We start from the raw sequence: 27,225 nt of genomic DNA, 5'->3' as shown, positions 1-27,225 counted from the left end.
GCGGTACAAGACATGTTCCTTCAAGGGGTAATTGTCCCGGTTTCTCCTCAAACCTGTTCATGGTCCCCAGGAAAGAAGACTAAGTGCATCCAATCCTGGACCTCAAGGCGCTAAACTGCTTTGTGAGGGTACAGAAGTTCAGAATGGAGTCTATTCTAACGGTGGTGGCATCCCTGCCTCAGGGGGATTTCCTCGCCTCTTTAGATATCAAGGATGCCCATCTTCACATTCCAATATGTGCCAGTCACCAGCGTTTTTCTCCGCTTTGCTGTGGGAGAGGAACATTATCAGTTTGTGACGTTACCCTTTGGTCTCTCCTCCGCTCCACGAGTCTACACAAGTGTTGGCACTGGTGCTAGCCTTGCAATGCATACGGGGATTGCAGTACTGGGCCACTTGGAAGATCTCCTTCTGCGAGAAGAGTCTCCCTCTGCCTTGGTGGATAACCTGGAGATCACAATACAAACTCTACGGGACTTCGGCTGGGTTCTGAATTTTCAGCCGTAGCCAGAGTGCTCCTTCCTCTGGACAAACTCCAGAAATTGCAGGCTGCAATTTGACTCCTGCTGTCAAACAAATGGTCATCCCTCTGGACTTGCGTGCGGGTGCTGGGCCTGACTATCTACCTTCGAGGTGGTTCTGTTTGCACAGTTCCATACTAGGTACCTGCAAAGGGAGATTCTAAACAAATGGGACAAGGCTCCGCAGTCCCTGGAAAATCCAGCTGAGTCGGAACAAAGGAGTCCCCGATGTGGTGGTTTCGCTCCCTAGCGCTTCGGCTGGGAAAATCCTTTCTCCCCTTGTTTTGGACAGTGGTCACCACGGATGCCAACCTGTCCTGCTGGGGGACGTGTCCTAGGTAAGCATTCTGCTCAGGGTGTCTGGACACTGGAAGAGTCCAGACTACCGATCAATGTCCTGGCACTCTGAGCGATCAGACTGTTGTGATCATTGGACGGATAGTCTTCAGGGATGCCCAGTGCGCATTTAGTCGGACAATGCCAGGGCGGTGGCTTATGTCAATCACCAAGGGGGCACATTAAGTGCCCTGGTGGCTCTGGAGGTAGCCAGCATTATAAGGTAGGCAGAACGATACATTCCTGGGGTGGAAAATTGCCAGGCAGATTACTTCAATCTACTGGTTTTGGACCAAGGGAGTGGTTCCTTCATCCCGAGGGGTTTCATCAGCTGTCTCTCGGTGGGGCACCCCCAAGGTGTATTTTTTGGCATCTCTGCTCAACAGGTGCAGAGGTTTGTGGCTCTGTTAATGGATCCTCTGGAAAATGCCACAGATGCGCTGGTGGCCAAATGGGGTCTTTATCGTCTGATCTATGCCTTCTCTCCTCTCAAACTTCTGCCCAGACTTCTACGCAGGATCAAGGCAGACGGGGTTACGGTCATCCTAGTGGCACGGGCCTGGTATGCTGATCTAGTGTGGCTGGTCTACATTCAGAGAGGATCTGCTGTTCCAAGGACCGATCTTCCATCCTGCTTTATGCCTTGTACACACGCAACGATTGTTGGCCGTGAATTTTCGGCCAACGTCCGATCGGGCCGATTTTCGGGTTGTTAGTATGATGCTTCCAACAACTGACTGCAACTTTTCAGCCGAATAAAATCTGGTGTGCATGCTATAAAATTTTTGTTGGCCGTCAACAGAACGGCCGATTTTTCCGTCAGTCAGTACAGATTTCGGCAGACAAAAATCAGATGAGCAAGACTGGGCATGCTCAGAGAAGAAAAAACACACGGAAAGTTAACCAGCACATGACATCACTTCTGAAGTTGGTTGTTGTTGGCCGAAAAAATTCGTGTGCAGTCTAGAGCACATTTCAACCAACACAACAACACTGGACAAAAGACGGCCAATCGGTCGGCCGATAATCGTTGCGTGTGTATGAGGCTTTAGTTACTGGCTTTGATGGCTTAGCTTTTGAACGCCTGGTGCTAAAGGATAGAGGTTTGTTTGAGTCGGTGATATTAAATGCTAGGAAATTACCTCCTAGGAAGATCTACCCTTGTAAGTGGAAGACATACATTGTGTGAGCCTCTTGAAGTTCTCTTGGTGGCTCGGACCTTAACCTTCCTTCAATGGGGGGGTTAAAGATCATTTGGCCTTGAGTACCATCAAGGGCTAGGTATCAGCTTTGGCGGTCTTCTTCCAACCACCTTTGGCCACACACTCCCTGGTGCGTACCTTGGTGATTCACAAGAATGTGACGCTTCGCCCCTGTCCGTCATTCCTCCCTAAAGGTGGTCTGATTTTCATTTGAATGAAGACATTGTGTCGCCTTCTGTTTCCCAGGCCTAAACATCCACAGGAGATTGCCTTGCATGCCTTGGGTGTAGTCTGGGCAATTTGGGTGTACCTGGCAGCTACGGAGTCACTCTTTGTGCTTACAGATGGACCTCGCAAAGGGTTGTCCGCTTCCTCTGACCATTTCCAGATGGATTAGACAGACGTTGGTTCAGGTCTATTTCATTAGGGGTCAGGTTCCACCTTTCCCTTTCAAGGCGCACTCTACTAGAGCGCTTAGTGCCTCCTGGGCCTTCTGTTAAGCATCAGTGAGGCAGGTTTCCCAGATGGTCGCCGGTGCACACATTTACAAAGTTTTATAAAGTGGATGTGTTGGCATCTGCAGTTGCTTCCTTTGGCCGTAAGGTTTTGCAGGCTAAGAGGACCTGGTCCTCTTTGAGGGTGTATAGTTTTTATGATGGGTTCCAGTTTTGGTTGAGCCCCTGTCGCCTGGTTGGCTGTTTAGCGTTGGGATTTTTTTGAGGTTTGACACTGCTTTGGGCTGTCCTTGTGGTCAAGAATGACAGGAGCTGTAACAGTCAATGAGCGAAAGAAAACAGGGTTTTTGACTTGCTGTAAACTCCATTTCTCCAATCATTGACGGACACAGCAACCACCCCTCTGCAGTTATAATTCTCCCGACACTGCTTGTAACAAAACTGAGTGACTATAGTAGGAAGAGTTTACCTCCTGGGACTGCCCATGGGTGGAGCCAGTTTTTCTGCTTGGTGTTCCCTACTGTACGGGGCAGCATAACACAATGGTCAAGAATGACAGGAGCTGCCTCCGTCGAACATCAGAGAAAATAATTTTATTGGAAGTCAAAAATCCCATTTCTAACACCGCTCTAGGCATCCAATGCTGTGTATTAGGTATGCAACATGTGGCCTAACTGACAAAAGCAGACTTTTCTGAATCTAGTATGGAAAGGAAGTCCTAAATGTTGCACATTGCAGCAAAACCCTGAAAGGTGTGGTGTATAACTGCCTCAGTCTGGGCTTCAACTAGGCCACGCCCCCAACAAGTTTCACTCTGATCTGGGGGGCAATGAGGTGGATTGAAACATGTTTGGGTGGAGCATTGGCATCTGCACAGAGCTCGAGCTAGGCGCTCCAGGGATCACCTAACTGCATGTAGTGAGCGGCCCATCCCTGCAGACAGCTGAGGACGCTGCTCGAAACTGCCAGAGAGCCATGAGTGAGAGAGCACCGGGAAGCAGTAATGGTGACACAGGGGCTATCACCAGAGAGCCTGTTCTTGGTGGCAGAGGGAGAGCTGATCCAAGGCAATCTCTCGCGCCCCCCCCCCCACCCCACTAGGCATAAAAAGGGAAGACTCGGTGTTCAGCGAGGCTCCAGAGGAAGTCATAAGAAGCGCTTTTTGGCTGGACTCTGAGTGTGGTAAAAGCCTAGAGCAAGCAGACAACGGCCAAGGAGAGGCAGCGGCAGAAGCTGCAGGGACAAAAGCACAAGCAGACTATCTCTCAGAATTTTGAAATTAATATTTCATGAGAAGTAAAAAAGTAACTAGCGGACATTGAAAAAAGTGGGGAGTTGCTCCCCTTAGGTTTTTTTTTTTTGGGTGTGGACTAAACTGTTTGCCTGTGTCACTTGACTTGCGTAAACTACTCATATGAAGCTGACACCCTCCTGATAGAAGACGATCTCCCTACCGGGACAGGGGAAACCTGAGACTACAAATTGGATCAGAGTCAAATCCTGAAGAGAGGGTGGCACGGCTAAACCACCTAGAATAAACTATAGCCCTGGCACTATGGAAATGCATGACTCAGGCGGGGACCATGTACAGGTCTGCCTCAGAAAACCAACTGGGGCACAGGGGAAAAGGACAACAAGAGTTAGAACACTCAAGAAAAGATTACAGTGAGGAATACACCGAATACATCCAATCTAAAATAGACTAGGACCAGTGACACATTGGCTTTTGTGGGAGGGCACTCTTGCAGTGCATCCTGGGATTGCTCATAAAAACTGGGGGGACATGTGACAGGGCATCTTTGGCGGGAAGCAGAGTCTCAGGAGGAGGCTGACGACTTGTCCTCCTGCTGTAGGAGGAAAGTGGTCTTAGGCAGTCGGCCTAGTGAACCAGGTGTGGAGCTGAGCTTCAGAAGATCCAGTGGAGCTGACAGTCTTTCCGGGAAAAAAACATGTCCGTGAGTACTAGGGGGCTTGCCAAAGGGTTTGCCCAGGAATGGGGACCCACTCCAGTGAAGTCAGAGGATCAAGGGGCTAGCTCACACAGTGTCAGAGTAAAGGAGGTGCCGTGTAGAACCCTGAAGAATAGGGACAAAGGGGGTGCCAAGTAGGACCCTGAAGAGTGATTCGCAGTGCAGTACAGTTCAGTATGTTTTCACTAAAGTGGCAAGGTGAAGCAGCGGCTTTGCCGCACTCAGCGTTATATAGAAGTCCCAGCAATTGTGCATAGTTTATATAGTTGGAGTAAAAAGGTTCAAACTCGAATCACCTCTTGCTTATATGCACCCACTCCACCAGATCAGTGGCAGTTTACAGGGCTTTCCGGCAACAGGTTTCTGTTGCTCAACTTTTTAAAGCTGCCATGTGGTCTTCATGCCTATTCAAAGTTCTACCAGGTTTTCTACAGCTCTATGCAGCTTTTGGTGCAGTGGTCCTCTGAAGTTGGGTTCTTTTTTTTTTTTTTTTTTTTTTTTTACCCTTTGGTCATGTTGCACCCCCTTATTTATTCCTTGGAGACTTTCCAGGGACTTAACATTTTTTGTCCTGTGCGTTTGCTAGGAATGTTGACAGGCCACAGACCACCCCTCCTTCCATTCCTTGTTTACTGTTGCTTGCTGCGAAACAGAGGGCTCTGATACCTAGATGCAGAAGGTGATCGCCAAGGGCTATATGCTAGTGTTTCACTTCTGTCCACCTCCAGACTTCCTGTGTCACTGCACAGAAGGCAGAACGCCATTGATCTTTTTTGCGACAGGCCATTGCCTTCGTGTCAGTGGCAGACCTTTTTCACGGATCTTTTAACCTGTTCCAAAGGGGACATCCGTCCCATCCTTGCATCTAAAACATGGTCTTCATTCGAGCTCGGAAATTCTTTATGGAATCCATCAGTTCTGCCATAGCTTTTCTTCACGAGGCAGGCTTTCTAGCTTTAGTGGACTTTAAGGATACATACCAAGATGTCCCCCCAACTTTTTGGTGCACCAACATCATGCACTCTTGTGGGGCCCCTAAACTATTAGTTTGTGGCCCTGCCCTTCATCCTCCTCGCCATACCTCCCCAAGTTTTAACCAATGGCTCCAATGCTAGCTTTGTGCTTGTGGCATCCCCATTAGGACGACCTGTTGAGGGAACAATCACCACGTGCTCAGACGATGTAGCGATCATTTCCGGACATTACACTGGTTTGAATATACCCTGAACCCTTATAAACAAGTGTGTTATGACAAATTTCTAAAGTATCTGGTCTTGGACATGAGTTTCCAGTCCAGGAGTTGTCCATCCACTTGTGAGTGTCTTGGTCAGATAACATCCTCCTCTGAGGCATTCCAGTCTGCCCAGTTTCACCCCACTTCTACATTGCAACGTTCTGTCATCATGGGACAGACCAGTCCATTCTCTGCTTGGCACAGGGTACCAGGCTTCCCATTTGTTCCTTGGGGGTCCAGCTCTGAAATCAGGAAGTCCTTCTGTCTTTTTTTTTTCCTTCCTGACGGGCACCAACGATGTTGGGCTGAGGACTCTTGGGCACCTTGTTGGTGCAGGAACGGTTTCCCGAGGAATGTTGCCGCCTTCAACATTCTGAAGCGTCAGGTTTTTGACCATCTTTGCAGCTTTGGACCACTGTTGGAGTGCCAGCTGATTAGTATTGAGCCAGAAAAACAGTGGCCTAAATCGACCATCGGGGAGGAAGTTTTTCCTGCAACAAGAGGTAAATCCCATCCTGACTTGAGTGGAACTTTACCTTTCAACCTTTTCTGCAATGTACTTTCCAGGCATGTACAATGTGGCATGTACAATTGGCATGCTAACTTCTCAGCTGGCAACATTTGATCCCAAGACCTGGAGGTGTACAGTATCTGTAGGTTTAACAAATGCAAGCTTTTGCATAGGCGCTGAGGCCTAGGACTTGTCTAAACTAGTTTCTTCCATTTTAACTATCAGGATATTGTTCTGTCTGGCTCCAGTTCACCAAACGAGAATTTCCCTCCAATTTCTAGATGCGGATTGGGCTGTGAGTCTTTTGGCCACTGCATTTAGATGGATTTCCTGTGATTCCACATGGTTCTCATAAGGGGGCACAATTTTCTACCATCTGAGGTGGCTCAGATCAATCATCCAAGCTTATGGTCACAAGGGGTTGGGTTCTACCCTCTCCTGCTAAGGTGCACTCTAGACCTGTGAGTGTTTGTTGGCATTAGGGCTGCCACGAAGCATCGACGTAGTCGACTACGTCGACTACAAAAAATCGTCGACGTGCGTGACGTCACACGCGGCCGGCCGCCGCGCCGCTTGAAGCATTGCCGGCCGGGTGAAATTCCCCCGCCGGGCTCCGTCAGAGACGAGAGGTGAGCGCTGACAGTCTCCAGCACCCCTGTACTCCCTGTACTGCCACAGCTTCTGCCGCAACACATTCGCCATCCTCCCCGATCACCCAGCTGCGGCGCTACACCGGCTTGTAATGGCCTGTACTAGGTGGGGGGTCTGTACTGGGAGGGGGGGCTTACTAAGTGGTCTGTACAGTACAGACCACTTAAGCCCCCCTCCCAGTACAGACCCCCCAGTAAGCCCTCCCACCCAGTACAGACCACTTAGTAAGCCCCCCCTTCCAGTGCAGACCCCTCAGTAAGCCCTGTACTAGGTGGGAGGGCTTACTGAGGGGTCTGAACTGGGAGGGGGGCTTACGAAGGGGTCTGTACTGGGTGGGAGGGCTTACTGGGGGGTCTGTACTGGGAGGGGGGGCTTACTAAGGGGTCTGTACTAGGTTGGAGGGCTTACTGAGGGGTCTGTACTAGTGTACTGGGAGGGGGGCTTACTAAGTGGTCTGTACAGTACATACCACTTAGTAAGCCCCCCTTCCAGTACAGACCCCTTAGTAAGCCCCCCCCCTCCCAGTGAAGACCCCTCAGTAAGCCCTCCCACCCAGTACATACTGTACTAGGTGGGAGGGCTTACTGAGGGGTCTGCACTGGGAGGGGGGCTTACTAAGTGGTCTGTACTGGGTGGGAGGGCTTACTGAGGGGTCTGTACTGGGTGGGGGGTTTAGTAAGTGGTCTGTACTAGGTGGGAGGGCTTACTGAGGGGTCTGAACTGGGGGGGGGGGGGCTTAGTAAGTGGTATGTACTAGGTGGGAGGGCTTACTGAGGGGTCTGAACTGGGAAGGGGGCTTACTAAGGGGTCTGTACTGGGTGGGAGGGCTTACTGAGGGGTCTGTACTGGGAGGGGGGGCATACTAGGTGGTCTGTACTAGGTGGGAGGGCTTACTGTGGGGGTCTGTACTGGGAGGGGGGCTTACTGAGGGGTCTGTAGTGGGAGGGGGGCTTACTGAGGGGTCTGTATTAATTACAGGATTAATTAGCTAATCAAAAAAACACTAAATTAAGCAAAAAAATAAAATAAAAATAATCGTTAGATTAGTCGACTAATCGTAAAAATAATCGATAGGTTAGTCGACAGACAAATTAATCGTTAGTTGCAGCCCTAGTTGGCATTAGGCAATGATCCATTTTTGCAAGGCTTCCAGCTACTCTTCTGTTGACACGATCTTTAAGTTCTAGCAAGTGGATGTTGCAACCTCATCTGAACACTACTCTGAGCATAAGATCCTTCAGGTTTGAGCTGTAAACAGTCCCATTTTTTTGTTTTTTATCTGTTACCGTTTGCTGGTGCCCACCATTTGGATTACATTGGAGAGACTGTCCCTAAATGGGATGAAAAGGAACTATATTTTTGCATCCTTTTGAGGAGATTAAGGTTTTTGTACTCCATAAAATTGACAGGGGGTGGGACCCTTGTATAGCAATGGACTACAAGAATGTTTGAGGAAAAATAGGATTTTTGCACTCACTAAATCACTTCAGGATTATAGCCTTTCCAATATAGGCCCAGAATAAACCTTATCATTTTAGAGACCTTTTTGGAACAAATGCTAGGAATACTAGGTTAGGAATACAACTTGATAAAAAAAAATATCCAAGAACATAATGGTCAAATGTTAAGTGGTTTTGTTTTGCTTCGATATACCCTGAGAGCTTTAGGTTGTATTCCCAGTAAAGGACACCACTAACCAGTGCTTTTGATGGTTTTACAGCTTCAGATTAACCAGTCAATCATTTTCTGCAACTCATCTCAGCGGGTAGAGCTGTTGGCCAAGAAAATATCTCAGCTGGGCTATTCGTGCTTCTATATACATGCAAAGATGAGACAGGTTTGTAACACCAAATGTTTTTCCCAAAGTTTTTTTAAATTAATAAGTTGCAACCCTAATTTTAATTGTTTGAACAAAAATGGCTACAATGTTGTGCTACTTTTTTACATCTATCTTGTGGTCCCATTTGCACTGCCTTTTTTTATTGCATAGAATTTATAGCATTTTATAACACCACAAAAGTCAATTACATTCTGTTCAATTAGCCCAGATTCCCCAATGCTCTGCATTGCAGCATGTAAATACTTTATTTTGCTACAGTCTTCAGCTAGACTTCTGACTTGCATTTGTTGCATGCATGATCTGGGTCTCTCTTGGATAATAAAGTGGCTCATTTGCAGCTAACAGCAGACTAAAGTCTGCTGTCAGCTTATGTCACTTAGACGGTTGAGGCTCTAGAGGTCCCGTCGTTTAAAGATCAGGATCCACCCATGTCTGAGAAGCAGCTGGCTCAGCGCCTCAGAGCACCGCAGGGGGCCTGAGCCACCTGCTGCTGCCCCATGAACAGCCTAGAGCTTCATTGAGCGCAGGAGACTGACAGTTACTGGCTCACTGAAGACAGCTGAGCAATCAGACTGCTGGTCACTCGGTTCTCGGACTTCGAGATGGCAGGGGATGGATGCAGCATCAAACTGATGCTGCATCCACCTAGGCGAGTGGCTGGGTTTTTTTTTTTTTCCTTCTCCCCCATCCCCCCCCCCCCTTCCATCCCACCTTTTTAGCACTTTCAGTGCCAGGCCCTGTGCACCAGGTTTAAACTTGGGTGGCCAGACCATTTTGGCAATTTTTCCATTGCTTTTTTATTTTTCACTTGCAGCTTTCAGAGTTTGTAATAGACCCTCAAAACCATATTTTATGAAAGCACATGACCAGTAGACTAGAGGGTGCTACTGATTTTTAGGGCCTCATGATATATATTTGTGCAAATGTTTCTCAAATCAATATTTTTGCTAAAAATACACACAAATCAATATTCGCAGATACAAACACAGCAAGCTTGCGGTAGGAGAGGTGGCAAAAATTTTCTGTTGAGCTGTATTTCTTCCACCGGTCAACCTTCTCCCCCTTCAAAGTGGAGTTCCAACGTGGGAGAAAATAAATTAAATCAGCAGCTGCAAATACTGTGGCTGCTGACTTTTATTATAAGGACACTTTACCTGTCCAGGGAGCCTGCGATGTCAGCACCCGACACCCGCTTCACATCCGGTTTCCTACATCGCAGGCGATTTCTGAATGGTCCCAATTCTGGGACCGGTCTCCCAGAAGGCAGCGGGTGGAGGGCCTGCAAATGAGACGCAGGTCGCCGCTGGTGCCCCTACACACAAGTGTGAGCGTGGGTACCTGTTTTTGACAACCCTGTATGCTGCCTATTGCACATTAAAGCAGAGTTGCTTTGCCCCCTGCTGAATGCTACACATTCAAGTCAATAGGGAAGCCTGGCAAATGCCCCGCAACTGCGTGAAATACATGTGGTTGCGGCGCATTTGTCGGCAAAAATGGGGTTAAAACAGGCAGAGAGGCGGATGGCTTCCTCACCGCCTGTCAGCCACTGAAACGTGAACTTATGCGGATTGGGCTTCAGAGGCAAGGGAGACTTGGATGCATATCTAAATCTACACTTAGGCCCCTTCCACGCACCTGCTCAGCAGGGAATCGGTCTGCCGATCCCCGCTGAGCAGGCGGATGATTGGTCTGTGTCCACTCCGCTTATGCAGAACAAACACAGCGCGCTGTCCTCTATGGGTGGTGGGATGTAAACAGACCACCGGTCCATTTACACCTGACTGCCATCTGATCTGCTTTATGGATGAGGGAACAGATCCCCATCCGTCTGTTTTTAGCGGATCGGATGTAGGCAGGTGTTAACGGGCATGAGTCCGTTTACATCCGCTGCGCCAGAGGAAAAAAAGGGTCCAATTGGGTCCTCCTGGAAAACGGACAGGTGGACCTAATCAGTCCACCCATGTCAAAGGGTTGTTACTTTGTTTTTGGGGTTTGTTTTTTTAGGCACAATCTTTTTTTTTACGGTTTTTTTTCTTTTTTTTCTTCATAGACTGACACGGCTCTTGGTATTCATAACCATTGTGTTATACTGCCCCCTACAGAAGTAGGACACTAGGCAGAAACATTCTGGCTACTAGGGATGCACCGAAATGAAATTCTTGGCCGAAGCCGAATAATAATGAAATGTTTGGCCGAAGGCCGAATACCGAACGCGGTGTTTCGCATTTTTTCCATTTATTTTGCCAATTTTTTGTCCTCTCTTTTCCTCTCATCTCTCTCGCTCTCTTGTCCTCTCATGTCTCTCTCTCTCTCTTGTCCTCTCATGTCTCTCTCTCTAAATGTTACTGTAGGGAATGGGATTCAGTGCACACTGCAGCCTTGTACCATAGGGTTAATGTTAGTGACACTGTAGGGATTGGGAAGGATGCTGGGAATGGAAATCGGGAAGCATGCAGGCAGCCTTGTAAATTTTAATTGCAGATACAGGGCACTGGGCAGGTCAGGGTTAATGTGGTAACATCAATTACTCAGTGACAGTCAGTCAGTGTGGACTCGATCAGATTATACCGTGACACAGTCTCTCATAGTGGTGGTAGTAGGAGGCTGGAGGTGGACTAGTAGGAGCCTGGAAAGGAGCACAGCCGCATACATACATTACTCACTCGTGCACTGCAATGGCATATTCAGGAAGCCAATCACGCCGTGAGTAGCGGCACAGCGGAACCAATCAGGTGTGCAGGCACGCGTGATTGATTCGCTGTGCAGCTAATCACGGCGTGATTGGCTTCCTGAATGTGCCATTGAAAAAACTAGGGAGGAGAGTAAGACTCACTGAATGTGTGGGGCGGGCTGCAGTGCACGAGTGAGTAATGTATGTATGCTGACCGCTGAAGTGTCCCGGCTTCCCCTGCCTAACACGGAAGTCTGTGAGTCCTCCTGTCCTCCTCCGAGTCCCTTCCCCCTGTAAATATCGTGACCTCGGCGATATGAATATCGCCTACGGCCACAGAACGATAGTCGATATCATATCGACTATCGTTCAGCCCTATTGTTCGGCACAAAATTATTCGGCCTTTTGACTTATTCGGCCCAACACCGAAAGTGCTATTTTTTTCTATTTTCGGCCGAATAATGTTCGGCCGCCAAATATTCGGCGCATCCCTACTGGCTACACCCATGGGCAGTCCCAGGGGGTATACTCCCTCTGCTATAGCCACTTTTTTTTTTTTTTTTTCTTGCCTAATCAGGACCTAGTTCCTTGTTGGGGTCTTTGGTCCTGGCAAATATTTCTTTTTTTTTTTTTTTTTTTTCTTTTTTTTTTTTTTTTTTTAATAGAAACCTTTTCTCTCCTGGATTTTTCCTGTGAGATCTAAAATCAACTGCTGGACTGGGCGAGGGGCTGGATAATCTTGATCCAGTGGTCACCCCAGTCTGGCCAGGAAGGGCAGACCTTAGCTCTGCGCTAGCCCGACCTCGCCCCACTGTACGAGGCTTGCGCCTGAGTTAAACGCTTCGCAAGGTCGCATACGACCGGAGTCTCGGCCTGAGTCGAAGCGTTCCTGGCCGAGAGCCCCCCATTTCGATGGAGAAGGGTTCTGCCTGGAGCGGTGCCCGCCTGGTTCCTGGCATGGGGAGTAGCTGTAGCCCCCTTCCCCCCCGGAGGGTTTTGGGTTGGATGTGGGCTCCTCCTTGGGACGGTCGGACCCCGGGGTTCCTCTCCTAACTGTAGGCACACCCCCTTGCACAGTCCCCCATCCTGCGCCCCCTTTCTGCCACATATGCCGCTGGGGTGGTTTAGGTGGTCTGGCTACTTTTCTGGGGTGAGGGCAGGGTGCTTCACTTAAGGGGGGGGTGCTGCCAGGGCTTCCCGTCCTGCCTGAATCTGTCCTTGAGGCCTGGTCTCCCAGTCCTGGGTCCCTGTATGCCTCATGGTGCCGCCATTTTGTTGTAGCCTCTGTTCTATGCACAGCGGCCATGTTTGTGTAGTCCGGCGGCCCTTTTGCTGTACTGTACTATTGCAAATGGCGGCTATGACTAGGCTCTGTGGGCAGAGATTTTGACGGTGGGAGTCCCTCATCCCCTGGTGCTGAAGGATAGGGTGTTTATCTGAACTGGTGATTCCTACCCTGTTAAAAGCTAGGAAATCTACGTCTAGGAAGATCTACCAATGTACGTGAAAGACTTTCATTTCGTGGTGTAAGTCTTTTGGGGTTCATTCTCGCTCCTTCTCTGTGCCTCAGATCTTAACCTTTCTTCAACGGGGAGTTTGAACAGAAATTGGCCTTGAGTATCATCAAGGGCCAGGTGTTGACTTTGGCGGTCTTCTTCCAACGACCTTTGGCCACACTCCCTGGTGCATACCTTTCTTCAGGGTGTCTGACATTTGGTTCCTCCAGTGCCTGCTCTGTTGAAGCCTTGGGATCTTAATTTGTTGTTTTTCAGCTCTGCAGAATCCTTTTTTTGAAGATATTCGGTAGATTCTCCTGCTTACGTTGTCTCAGAAGGTGGCCTTTTTTAGTTGCTCTCTTCTGCCCTAGTCGGTGTCCCAACTGGCGGGGTTATCCTGTCCACCTTACCTGGTGATTCACTAGGGGAGGGGTTGCTTTGTTCCTGTCCGTTGTTCCTTCCAAAGGTTTTCTCTGATTTTCATTTGAATGAATTCATGATGTTGCCTTCCCTGTGTCCCAGGCCTAAATATCCAAAGGAAATTACCTTGATGTGGTCCGGGCATATAGGGTGTGCCTGTACAAAGTCTTTCATGAAGTCAGACTTTGTGCTCACAGATGGACCTCGAAGGTTTGTCCGCTTCCTCTGCGATTTTTTTTTTTTCTCCCCCCCAAAATGATCAGACAGACCTTTCCCTGTTTAGGCTCACTCTGCTAGGGTGCCTAGTGCCTCCTGGGCCTTCTGTCATCAGGCCTGTAAGACACAGGCATTATGAGCTGGTATGTGTCGCATTTGTGGTTTGTGGGCTCCGGCACTGAGTGGCTGGATCGGCTATGACTTCACTTAAGCAAATGCGTGGGGGAGCTTCCATTTACAGCACGGGCTCTGAAGGTTTGGCCCGGTAAGTTTGCCCTTCAGAACACATGCGCCGATTTTTATCGGCTGCATGCACTCTAAAAAAATCTCGTAAATCGTGTAAGTTTTGGAGATGTTCACAGTACCTACAGGTAAGCCTTATTATAGGCTTACCTTTAGGTACAATTACAAAAAAGGCAGACGATCCCATTATTACTGAAGCACGCAGACATTACCTCCTTATATACTTCCTATTTAAAGTGGCCATACATGTTTGTTTTTTTTGTTTTTTTTTTTCCTTTCTTTCCTTGGGTCAGCCTATGGGCTGAACCAAAAAACTGACCAGATCTCCCCATCCACTGAGTTCATGTTGACGAAGAAATGATCCCTGCTGTTCTAGTCTATTTTGACAGAATGGAATGACTCCACTGTCGAGCACAGTTCAGCTCCACCTGCATAGCCGCACCACTCATTTACAAATGAATAATTACCTACAGGTCCAGGTCCCATCTGTCACTACAGCAGAAGGTTTGTAGTTTTCAATGGACTCTGAGGGTGCTTATGCAGACAGCCGAGGGAAATTTTTTTTTTTTCTGTCTTAGTACATGCAGGAATTTAGGATTTCTACCAAAGAAGTTTATACTAGTTGCTAAAATAGTTCCCAGTTGCCTTGCATGTACATCCTCTATCTCTAAATGTTTAGACTTACAATGTGATCTGATCTTCATTCAAATCAAATTTTGCAAACTTTGACCGCTAAAGAAATTTTGAGCAAGACTTAAACCAGTGTAAATAAACCCCTTGCCACTTGTTTTAGGGATGACTGAGAAATGCAAACTACCAAAAAATTTTTAGTATTTATTTTCATGTTTGGTATGGGAACTAGTGCTGCAACTGACTCCTAATTTTTATATATTTTTCCCCCTGCTTATTTGGTGTGATTTTGAGGCTATATTGTGGTAGTGCTCGAGGGTTTTGTGTATATGTGTGTGTGTATATATATATATATATATAATATATATATATGTATGTGTGTGTGTATATATATATATATATATATATATGTATATATATGTGTGTGTGTATATATATATATATATATTTGTGTTATGAAAAATGCAATAGAACTTTCATTACTGTCTTTTAGGAGCACAGGAATAGAGTTTTCCACGACTTCAGAAATGGCTTATGCCGAAACCTTGTTTGCACTGGTAAGTTTTTATAAATCTATTATATTAATCCTTTATGTAATGGAGAGGTCTTGATGTATTAAGAACATCTTGACAGGCTTATAGATTTTGCCAGTTAGCAGGAAAAGCTATAGCTTACTGGCCTATATCCTAGTGGCCTGCCTTCAGGTCTTCAACATAAACTGATTTTCCCACAGCAGTCAAATAACAAGAACTAGGATGCAGGTGGTCTTCGATCGGATGGATTTTTTGTGCACACAATATAACACACGGAGAGACAGGTGGAAGATCTCTGCTGAACAAATAATTTAGCTCAGTGCTTGTGTTTAGTACATTGAGATAAGTAAACTCATTACCAGTAATTACTGGCCAATTATCTTACAGATCCAAATTCATCCAATTACACATTAGGGATTGAAATCTATCCAATAACATTGAAAATCATCCAATCATATAACAGGTGCTTCTAGGCATTTCTTCGTTCTGTCATAGAATGGCCAGATGTAGAAGACGAGATAAGTTTAGACTTTCCATAACTTGATGGACATCTCCTATAGGTAAGCTTGTCTGAAGATGGCCGCTGGCATTGTACCATCATAAATGACTTGCAGACTGGTTTCAGGTAAACAAGTGGTAAGACTAGAACATGCCTGGCCTGTACAGCCCTGGCCTTAATTTGAGTGACACAAATATTAATTTCCCTAAACTTCTTTCAGGACAGCGCCTTGAGAAATGGCTCCTCCCTCTCACCAACAGGAAACGCCCCATCCACCAGATTTTAAAAGGAGGCTTTTCCCACCATTCATCAGTTTTTGTTTCCTCCGGCCAAGTAACACATGTGGGGAGTCTGGGCTCTTAAGGTGCTGTCCTGAGAGACCGGGCTTCCTGCGTCCGCCTTACCCTATATTGGAGACTTTTGCTTCCTCCCATTCACGTGACCGACTGCAGTGCATGGGTTCCTTAAACCCCCCCCCCCCCCCCCCTTAGTGCTCAGGTGAGTCAGGACCCCTCAGAGCGCAGCCCCTGGATGGCATTCTTGGCTGGCGGTGCAGTCCTTTTTTCTTCCCACCGCTACCTTTTTCAAATTTGCCGCCGCTTGTCCCGGATCGAGTGACACACGTCCGGCCGGAAGTGAGGTTTCCGGGAGGGGCGGCGCATGGGCAGGGGGCGCGCACCGTCATTTCCGCTGGACGCAGGGGAAGAGCAAGCTGGTGCTTGTTCCGGTCCAGCGCAGGTGTTCTTTTGGTCTCCGGAACCGGTACTGAAAGCCACGGGATACGGCTGCAGCGATGGATACAGCTTCTACAGGGAGTGGCACAGGCACCAGTAAGGCCCAGGTAAGGGGTAACTGTTATTACCCATCTTACTGTGGAATTCTTTTTAACCATTGGGTTATAATGCCCCCTACAGGAGTAGGACAATAGGCAGGAAAAAGCTTGACTATGCTTATGGGCAGTGGCAGGGGGTATACACCCACTCTAAGCTAAAGAGGCACACAGCTCTGCGCTAGGTACGCTACGACATAGCCCCACTGGACGGGGGACTGGCCTGCGAGTTAAACGTCTCGAGGGCACATACGACCTGGCCTTGGCCCGAGTCGTAGGGTTCCTCCTGGCCGACAGCCACCCACATTCTGATGGAGTGGTGGTCTGTCCAGAGCGTTGCCCACTCTGTTCCTGGTATGGTAAGTAGCTGCCCCCCATATACTCCTGGAGGGTTTCAGTGGATGTAGGCCCCTCCCTGGGACAGTAGAACACCCCCCTTCTTGGATGAGGTTAAGAGCTGGCTTTTGCCACATGCTGTAAAGGGGGGCTTGCTGGAATTGCTGCTGACCGGATGTTTCCTGGTGCGAAACAGGCGGTTGAGCAGGGTTCCCTGCCACCCTGTGGATTGGGGACTAGTCAGAGCTGTCCTCTGGGCTCCCTGCGGCAGCTGTTGGGCTAGGGGAAAGCGTATGGTTTAGCATCTGCGGGTCTGTGCCTCACCTGACCGGATCTGGCCAAAAAATTAGGCCGCGTCTTTGCTGCCTACTGGTCGTAAACTGTGGTGCTTCCCCTGTGAGGGTGGCTAAAGCCACTGCCTCTCGTTCGGGCATCCGTCCTCCCCTCCACTACCTCTGGGTGGTCGGCTTCCCTGGGGCTTGTGGCTGGGTGCCTACAAACTTAGACTGCGACTTGCGACCTACTAGGCCATGCGGACAGGTCGTGCGGCCCCCGTGAGTTTGTCTGAAGCCCTCACTCTTCCTTTGAGCATCTGCCGGACTGGGATCTGTGCACTTGCGGTTGGGCCTCCACGCTAGGCCATGCGGTCAGCTTGGCGTGTCCCTTGTAAGGGGTGACGCTGTGGGGGCAATTCAATGACAGCCTTGACGCCTTTGTGGGGCACCTTCCCCTTTTTTTAGTACTGAAAAGTTCCTGCCTTCGCGTTATTATGCAGGCCTCTATGGAGGGGCTTGGAGGGTGGCCCCCTTGTCTTTTTGCAGGGTTTAGTAGGTGTTCTATTGGTGGGCCCTCAATCACGGTCCCTTTTGTGGGATTGCAGTTGGCAGCCCCCCCCCTGATTGTTACATCAGATCCTGAAATTGTTTCAGGTGCGAGTTACCCTGCTGGCTCTGCTCTTCCAAGCACCCTTGAGTGCTCAGATGGGAAGGATGATTCGTCTGCTCCCCTAGCCGCACATGAAAAGGTGCTGGTGGATACACTTTAAAAAATGGAGGTTGCGGCTGATGCTGCGTCAGAGGCCCTGATCGCTTTCGGTGCCCACAGGCCCTTCAAAGCGGCGAGGCTGTTCCCCCCCCCCCCCTTCTGCTTACTTTGACAACATTGTCACAACAGTGGGGTTATCCAAAACGCAGTGGTTCCTACGTTTTTTTGCCTTGCAGTATCCTTATGAGGATTAACTGCTTAAAAGGTGGAGGGTCCTACCTGTAGCAGACTCTTCGGTTTTCAGGTTGAATAAAGCTACCTTCATTCTGGTTTAGTAGTCCCCGGCCTTTACAGATCCAGCTGATAGGAGGGTAGAGGCTCTGGCCCGCCATGGCTTTGCTGTGGCTGGTTCGGCACTTGGGCCGGTATTTACTATTGCCCTGGTGTCGCAAACTCTGACCAAGTGGGCTAAACTTTTTATGCCAGGACCTGGAGGGGAAACGGCTTCTCCCTGTCTTGCGGAGCTGGTGGATCAGTTGATAAAGGGGCTTCAGTTTATGTTATGCTTCTTTGTATGCAGCTCCTTTGATTTCTTTCTAGCATGTCTGTATCAGCAATGGTCCTTCGGAGTATTATCTGGCTGAAATACTTGTCTTGGGACCAGACTTTTAAGAAGGCCTTATCTGTTCTCCCCCTTGTAGGGGATAGCCTGTTTGGAGCTTCCTTGGATGACATCGTTGAGAGTCTGAGGGGAAGAGTACACTTCTTTCGCCAGCTACCAAGGGCAAGGAACCCTATTATAGACATGGATAATTCTCTGCGCATGAGAGGTTTTCGCTGGTTTCAGGATCCATGGACCTCCCTGGATCCTCGGTCAGGCTATGAGAGTTGGGTCTTATCCTCCAGAAAGGTTCTTCCCTTCCAACCTGCTCTTGTCCCCAGATCGCTTACAGGGTCTCTTTGGGGCAGTGCAAGACTTGTTACTTTAAGGCGTGACTGTTCCTGTCTGGACTGCAGACATTTTTCATGGCTTTTTTACTCCAGCCTCTTTACAGTTCCCAGGAAGGAAGGCAAGGTACAACCAATTCTGGACCTCATGGTTCTAAACTGCCTTGTGTGGGTACTGAAGTTTCGCATGAAGTCCATGGGGTCTGAAAACCAGTCAGTATCTGGCGTGACCACCACCATTTGCCTCACACAGTGCAACACATCTCCTTCGCATAGTTGATCAGGTTGTTGATTGTGGCCCGTGGAATGATGATACACTCAATGGCTGTGCAAGTTTCTGGATATTGGCAGGACTTAAAACACGCTGTCGTATACGCTGATCCAGAGCATTCCAAACATGCTCAATGGGTGGCATGTCCGGCGAGTATGCTGGGATGTTTTCAGCTTCTGGGAATTGTGTACAGATTTTTGCACTATGGGGGCGGTACATTATGCTGTAATAGTTGATGGTCATGGAAGAATGGCACAATAACGGGCCTCAGGATCACGTCACGGTATCTCTCTGTGCATTCAAAATGCCATCAATAAAATGCACCTGTGTTTTCCATACAATCGCCTGCCCTTACCAAAAACCTACTTGATTCACTATGTTGACATCAGCAAACCGCTCACTCACATGATATACACGCTGTCTGCCATCTGCCCTTTACAGTGAAAACCAGGATTCATCTGTGAAGAGAACACCTCTCAAGTGCCAGAAGCCATTAAATGTGAGCATTTGCCCACTCAAGTCGGTTACAACAATGAACTGCAGTCAGGTAGAGTCCCCTATGAGGATGACTAGCATGCAGATGAGCTTCCCTGAGACAGCTTCTGACAGAAAATTTCAGAAATTCTTTGGTTAATCAAATCTGTTGTTGCAGCAGCTGTCCAGGTGGCTGGTCTTGTACTATCTTGAAGGTGAAGATGCTGGGTGTGGAGGTCCTGGGCTGGTGTGGTTACATGTGGTCTGCGGTTGTGAGAACGCTTGGATGTATTGCCAAATTCTGACACTCCTTTGGAGATGGCTTATTGTAGAGAAATGATCATTCAATTCATGGGCTGCAGCTCTGGTGGACATTCCTCCAGTAAGCATGCCAATTGCACGCTTCCTCAAATCTTGTGACATCTGTGGGATTGTGCTGTGTGATAAAACTGCATTTTTGAGTGGGCTTTGTTACCAGCCTAAGGCACACCTGTGCAATCATGCTGTCTTATCAGCATCTTGATATGCCACACCTGTGAGGTGGATGGATTATTTTGGCAAAGAAGTGCTCACTAAAACAGAATTAGTCAGATTTGTGAACATTCAGCTCATGAAAAATGGGGGCAAAAACAAGTGTTGCATATATAATTTTGTTCAGTGTATATACCTCCCAAGTGCGGCTGCTCACTACTAAGGCAACGGCCACGTATATGTCCAGGATAGATATTGTATCTAGATCTATGATGGTTACCTCTATGCGAGGACTGTGTTGCACTTTATCCAGTTGGATTGTATGCATTTCCATTCAGTTTGCATACTATTATGAAAGAGTGAACTTGCAGGATGGTCATCACTAGCCACAATTAGTCGGTCCCAACAAGATTACGCATCCCTGATTTGCTGGACACGGGCACTTGTAGCACCTTATTTAAGGCACGGACCTCTACTCAATAGTTCATCTGAAGGAAGGAGGACTGACCGGAATAGCAAAGGTTTGCATCCTGATTAGCCAGCCTTACAAGTGGCCACTTGGGACATTTGTGAATACTTATGTATGTTGAAGACCACTTCTTCCCTGGGGTGGTGATGGTTGTAATTCACAAGGTTTTTATATACATAGATACAGTAAACCCCCCTCCATTGCGGGGGTTACGTTCCAGACCCAGCCGCGAAAAGTGAAATTCCGCGAAATGGAAAAACCCTATTATATTTTTTACTGTCACTGTACGTGTAGAAGCATTTTAAGGTCTTTAAACACACTTTTAAAATAGAAACTCATTTAAACACATAAAAGATACTTAGAGACAGAGCAAGAGCTATGAAAAACACAAAAATCTTTCATTTTTAATGATTTGTATAGTAAAATAACATTACAAAAAAAAACGCGAATTACCGGGACCGCAAAAACTGAACCGCGATGTAGCGGGGGATTACTGTATCTCTATATAGCTATCCAAAAACAGCCAGTTTGAACTTCAGGAAGTGAGCAAAATTAGCCCACATTTTTCAAAAGCTTATTAAATCCAGTTTCCTAGAAATACCTATAACACGGTTTTACCCTTTTCCTTTTTGCATTTCTATCTTGAACGAGCATGGTTTTCTAGCTTTTACTGTGTGATTTCCTGAAAATGGGTGCTGTAACTGAATCCGCTCTTAAAAATGTTTTCTTTCTTTTTTTTAAGATTTGTTTACCCGTGGTATTGATATTCAAGCTGTGAATGTGGTGATAAACTTTGACTTTCCAAAGTTGGCAGAGACCTATCTACATCGTATAGGCAGATCAGGTAAGAATTTTAAAGTGAAATTGTCTTGGAACGTGTTCTGAAGTTTTTTTTTCTTGGCTGCACTGACCTCTAAAAACAGAATGCACAATGGACAAGCATATTGGATGTTTAATAGAACTCCAGCCAAAGTATTCTAGTTTTGAATATAGTGGGGTTGTTGGCACCAGTATCAGTTTTTGCCTGTATCTGCTTGGGGAAAATTCATCCTCGCTACTGTTGGTCACCACTGTCACGCAAACATAGCTATAGATGTAGCACTGTGGAGATGTTAGTCTTTACCATTTTAAGACCAGGCTTTTTCTGGCACTTTTCTTCGAGACCCTAGAGAATGAAATGATTGTTGCAATTTTTTGTCGCACAGTATTTGCACAGCGGTTTTTCAAACGCCATTTTGTGGGAAAAACTACAGTTTAATGAATTCGGGGGGAAAAATATACCCCAGTATTTTTTTTTTTTTTTGTAAAATGTGAAAGATGTTACATCCAAGTAAATGGATACTAACATGTCAAGCTTTAGAGCATAGCCTATGAAGATTTACTTTGTCGTCGTTCCATGACCGCGTGCAATTTTTTAAATGTCTAGCACTAGAATTCTTGCTCCAATGTTCGTGGCGATGCCTCGCGTGTGGTGCGAATATGGTTAACATATGTGTGCCACTTGCGTATGCGTTTGCTTCTGTGCAGGAGCATGGAGGGGTGGGGGTTCTTTAAAAAAAGTCCCTATTTTTACTTAACACTGTCCCTTTCATTTTGTTATCTTAATATAAAAAATAAAAGGAATGCAAACATCCCTTGTAATAGAAATAAGGATGATAGGTCCTCTTTTATGGAGAGATCTGGGGTCAAAAACAGCCCAAATCTTTATAAAGCAAAAGATCAAAAATTATTTTGCTTTAAAAAAAAAAAATAAAAAAATAAATCCTACCAGCCTGGACTAGAAGTGGCAATTTGCGAGGGTCCTCCAAGAACATAAAGGCAGTCAGAGGATCTACTTTGATCTCCAATGGCAGGGATCCTCAAAACTACAGCCCTCCAGCTGTTGCAAAACTACACGTTCTATGAGGCATTGTAATACTCTGACATTCAGACATGACTAGGCATGATGGGTATTTGAAGATCTTGAACAGCTGGAGGGCCATAGTTTTAAGACCCTTGGCCTATGGGGCTGCACCATCAGATCATTTCTCGGGTGAACCAGCAAAAATGGTAAGCGCTAGAAACTCATGAGTTCAGACCGCTTTCATTAACGAGCCAGCTGCTGGCTTTAAAAGGAAAAAAAAAACTGGGGGTTATGGCGTATACCTTTAGCCATCATCCCGGTAAACCACTTCAAGACTGCAATACATACATATACTTTCCGGCTTAAAAGTGGTTAATTTAATAAAGATTTTTCCAAAATTACGTTTGAAAAATTGCTGCGCAAATACTGTGTAACAACGAATTGCAGCGATCGCCAGTTTATTCTCTAGGGTCTCTGCTAAAGTGTGGGGGTTCTGAGTCATTTTCTAGCAAAAATGTTTTGCATGGAAACGAATGCCAGAATTGGCCCTGCATGGAAGTGGTTAATGGCCATAGTCTGGGCACAGGTGCCCTTTTTTAAGGTGCCTTTTTAGAATAACACCTAAAGTTCACCTAGTCTGACAATGGACAGCTTGGGGAAAGTTCATATGTCCTGTCGGCCTTCTGATACTCTGGCTAAATCTGCTTGGGGAATGGTTGACCGATTGCTGGTGTGGACCAGGTTAATGCCATACCTACTCTATAAACAACATGGAAGTTTACCCAGTGCAAGTTGGCATAATTGGTTCTTTAGCTTAATTTAACAACTAAATTACTAAAACCGCTGTGTGTTAGAATGCTATAAATAGGGCTGTTTTGGAAAATTGGGTTATTTCATCTTGTATGTTTTTTTTTTTTTTTTTTTTTTTAATGGGCGAATAATTTTTCCTGTCAGGATTGTTGAAGTTTTACATTTACTTTATTGTAGTTGTGTTTTGAGGTACAAAGAGTTGTGTAGGTGCTAGTGCAATAATGGTAATGGACAAACTACATAGATAATGAATTGGGCCTGACATGTCATTTGAAAGTTGCAGTAAAACTACCTTTTGTACCAAGTGTTTGGCCTGCCTTTTTTAACCTGTTCCTTCAGAACATCTTTTAATAAAGTGTGATTTGTTCCCGATTTTACAAAATTTTGGATATTGCCTCCATTTTATAATCTTGAAGACTAGCTATTTCTATTTCGAAGGCTTAAGTTGATTTGTTACATTTGTTTACCAGGTCGTTTTGGCCATCTTGGGCTTGCCATCAACCTGATCACCTACGATGACAGATTTAACCTTAAAAGTATTGAAGAGCAGTTGGGAACCGAGATCAAGCCCATACCCACCAGTATCGACAAAAGCCTCTATGTGGCAGAGTATCACAGCGAGTCTGGAGAGGAAAAACGTTAATCTGCAAGTCAGTTTACTTTTGTGGCCTATTTTGAATTAAGCTTTTGAATTAAGATCAAGAACGCACTTTTTTTTTTTTTGGGGGGGGAGGGTTTGGTTCATACTATGAACTGTATGTGACTCGCACGAGCCACGCCACCTTCATGTTCAATTCACGTGCGATTCAATGTGGATTGAGCCCATTCATTTTGAATGGGTCCAAATCGCACCACGTTGAAACAGATGCATGTACCTTTTGAGCCACACGGTATCTGGATCACATGGTGGAGTTTACCATGTGATGCGGTGCAGGCAAACTCAATACAAATTGTACACCCAAAAGCAGTCACAAATGCAGTGACAGCTAGTCGATATATCGACTATCGTTCTGTGGCCGTCGGCGATATTTGCATAGGCAGGGGGAGGGACTCGGAGGACTCACAGACTTCTGTGTTAGGCAGGGAGAAGTCGGGTTGCTTCAGCGGTGAGCATACACTGACTCACTCGTGCACTGCAGCCCGCCCCACACACGTTCAGTGAGTCTCACTCTCCGCCCTAGTTTTCTCAATGGCACATTCAGGGAGCCAATCACGCCGTGATTAGCTGCACAGCTAACCAATCACGCATGCCTGCACACCTGATTGGTTCCGCTGTGCCGCTACTCACTGCGTGATTGGCTCCCTGAATGTGCCATATGCGGCTGTGCTGTGAGCCTCCTACAACCCCCACTGTCTAATCTGATCGAGTCCACACTGTCACTAATTGATTTTACCATATTAACCCTGACCTGCCCAGTATCTGCAATTAAAATTTAGAAGGCTGCCTGCATGCTTCCTGATTTCCATTCCCAGCATCCTTCCCAATCCCTACAGTGTCAGTAACATTAACCCTATGGTACAAGGCTGCAGTGTGCACTGAATCCCATTCCCTACAGTAACATACATTAACCCTGTATGGTCAGAAAGGCTGGATTGATGGGTCCCTCAATATCGCAATATATATCGTTGGAAAAAAAATATATTGCAATATTTTTTTTTCAATATCGTGCAGGCCTAGTGACAGCCATAGCATATCACAAGCTCAGTTCGAGTCTCATGCGTAGCAGAAAATATGCACAGATTGGGGCTTTCCCCGCACCACACAAGTGTAGCTCTAGAGAGTAAGGTTTGGAATCCAGAGAATTTAGAGCAGCAAACTAATTTTTTTTTTTTTTTTGGGTTACTTTTTACAGCCTTTGTTCTTGTCCTTGCTTTACTGTTTAGGGAAATCTTGTCTGTTGCAAGTCAATGACTTGTCTACAAATTGATAAGTAACACCCCTATGCAGTACACCTGCAGTGCAAATCCTTTATTTTGAAGTATGCACTTAGCTGAATCTGGGTCACAGGAGTGCAGAACTGACAGTGGGCTAAAGCTTGCTGTCTGCTAATATCAGTTCAGGCTCTGCAGGGACCCTGACCATGTTCTGATCAGGCCAGATGGTTGACGGGCAGCTGGCTCAGGCTCTCAGCGCACCACTGAGCCTGAGCAATCTGCTCCGGTCTCCTCCACAGGTTGGTGCTCCAGTGAACGCTGGAAGGGCAGAGCAGTGAATCTCTATTAGTCACCACTCTGCTAAGTGAAGACCAAGAAATCGGCAGTCGTGATCTTCTCGATCATAGAGCTGGCAGGCCCTAGCTTAGTATAAATATTTTAATCCCACGCTTCTTTTAAAGGTAATAGAGTATGGATTGCTTAACCATTTTCATTTGTTTTTATTTTAGGCATGGTCTGGCCCCGAGAAGATGAGGATCCCAACATGCATAATTTTCTTGATGAGGGCTTCTTCCCCCCTTCATGGCTTTATCTCCTCCTGCCTTCTAGAACACTTACCAGCAGTTTTGAGCCTGATTTTTTTTTTTTTGGTTTACCCCCTCAGACATTTTTAATGACCCCATTGTTTGCACTGTGTGCTCATAAGATTAATGTAGTTGCACTTATTTGTTTTCTCATTCTGTTCCGTTGGGAGAGGGAGTGCATAATAGAACCTTCTGGCCACTTTTCTGCTTGAGGACCCTTGCACTATTATATGCTTATAATGGTTTTGTTTTCACCTGGGTCAGCAATGCAATACTTGGTTTAGGAAGTCCCTTCAGTTGGAAATTTGCATACAGTTGAAAACTGGCTTGTCATTATTCCTGTACATTTTTTTGTGGCAGTTTAGAGTTCATGTTTTAACAATATTCCATAAGCAAACTTTTACTTGTGCAAAGTGCCTTATGTATAAGACCTTTCATGCAGCCCTTATAAGACAAACACAATATTAATTTCCTTGAATATTTTTTTCTTAAACATATGTGGAATTTGCAAATCATGAACTACTAGCTGTAAAACTGTTCATGCATACTTTCATCTGAAAAATCAAAAGCTTGCTTCAGGGGTCCCAATGATTTGTAAATATGTACACCTGTAATTACACAAGCAAAAAATGAGAGCCTGAGTCAGAAAACAATTTAGGGGGTAAAAACGCATTTTTCCATCCCCTCCACTTTATTGCAGTTGCTATTTGATTTTTGTTCTTATTTTGAACACTAAATGTGTAATTTTTATTAACCTGCAAGCAACATTTGTGTTCAGATATAATACAAATCCATACCCCTCTCCTTAAAGATGTCCATTGCATGAGGGGAAAATTCTGTTGGATTTGATGTGTATACTTGTACAAAACTGTAAATATATATATATACATTTTTTTTTTTTTTATGGGGGAGGTATAAATTTTAGTTTTGACTTTGATGGTTTACTGAAGGTTTCTTTGTGAAGTTAGACCTCATCTAAATTTTAGTGGGGTAGGAAATCTTTGGCACTTCAGCTGTTTTGAACGGCACGTCCCATGAAGCACTGTAGGACTCTGACAGCCACAGGCATGACTCCAGAGGCACAGGCATTAAGGGAATTGTAGCTTCACCACAACTGGAGTTGAGAGTTGCCTACCCCTGTTTAGAGGCTCATTCTTGCAACATTTTACAGAAACTGCTGATGGAATGTTAAGTTTCCGAAGTTGCATAACTTTTTTGGGTTATCTGGAAATGCCATTTCCTCCCCAATTTTCAAAATTGGTTTTGCTCCATCCTTCAAATTCTGAAGTATTACTCAAAGAAATTTTTTTTTTTTCCTCTAAGTATCGGGAGTAACCATCACTGAAGTTTTTGCCCCTTCTCACAACACCTGGATTGTGCAGCTATAATATGTCCAGTTTTTTGTTTTAAGGTTTATGCGAGAATTTGTTCTACAGTTTTTAGTATTGCACATCCAGGTGCCCCTTGGAAGCACAGGAATTGGCAGCTGCTGTGAAATCACATTTCACAAAACCCAAAAACTTAGGTTGCAAGCAGAAATAATTGGCAAAAAGTCATTAATGGGGATAGTTTAACTTAAAGACTTGCAGCTGTTCTGCTACTGAAATCTTTCCTGTGCATTTATTTCATTTATTGGGATCATGGTGCAATAAATGACTTCCTTTGCCCAGTTATTCTGTTGAAGCTGCACCGGTCATCGTGCAGTGGTTTACTGCAACTTCAAGTGGCAGTGTTGCTGGTGCTAATGCTATGATCCACCCATGAATTTCTTTTCCCCACCACTAAATTTTTAAACCTCTCTATACACAGGAGGTTTTGTGCTCAGTTTCTATATTGCACAAGGAGTTTACACACTGAGCACCCTAGGAATATCATGGCAGCAATTTTCAAGTTGCCCCTGCTA

The 27,225-nt window shown here is 46.2% G+C and overlaps 1 protein-coding gene across 1 annotated transcript in view; it reads left to right on the top strand.

The window, feature by feature from the left end:
* The window catches only part of DDX6 (DEAD-box helicase 6), a 141,914-nt gene extending 116,107 nt beyond the window's left edge, over positions 1-25,807 (top strand). Inside the window, exons 10-14 of the mRNA XM_082273177.1 lie at positions 8,601-8,717; positions 14,890-14,953; positions 20,953-21,054; positions 23,334-23,513; positions 25,248-25,807. Coding sequence (XP_082129303.1) covers positions 8,601-8,717; positions 14,890-14,953; positions 20,953-21,054; positions 23,334-23,506 — 456 coding nt within the window. The 3' untranslated portion in view covers positions 23,507-23,513; positions 25,248-25,807. The remainder of the gene's footprint in view (positions 1-8,600; positions 8,718-14,889; positions 14,954-20,952; positions 21,055-23,333; positions 23,514-25,247) is intronic.
* The last annotated feature ends 1,418 nt before the right edge of the window (positions 25,808-27,225 follow it).

Source organism: Pelophylax lessonae (assembly GCF_965119305.1).
Source record: "Pelophylax lessonae genome assembly, chromosome: 12".
NCBI classification, from domain to species: Eukaryota; Metazoa; Chordata; class Amphibia; order Anura; family Ranidae; genus Pelophylax; species Pelophylax lessonae.
This window is presented reverse-complemented; position numbering and strand designations above follow the sequence as displayed.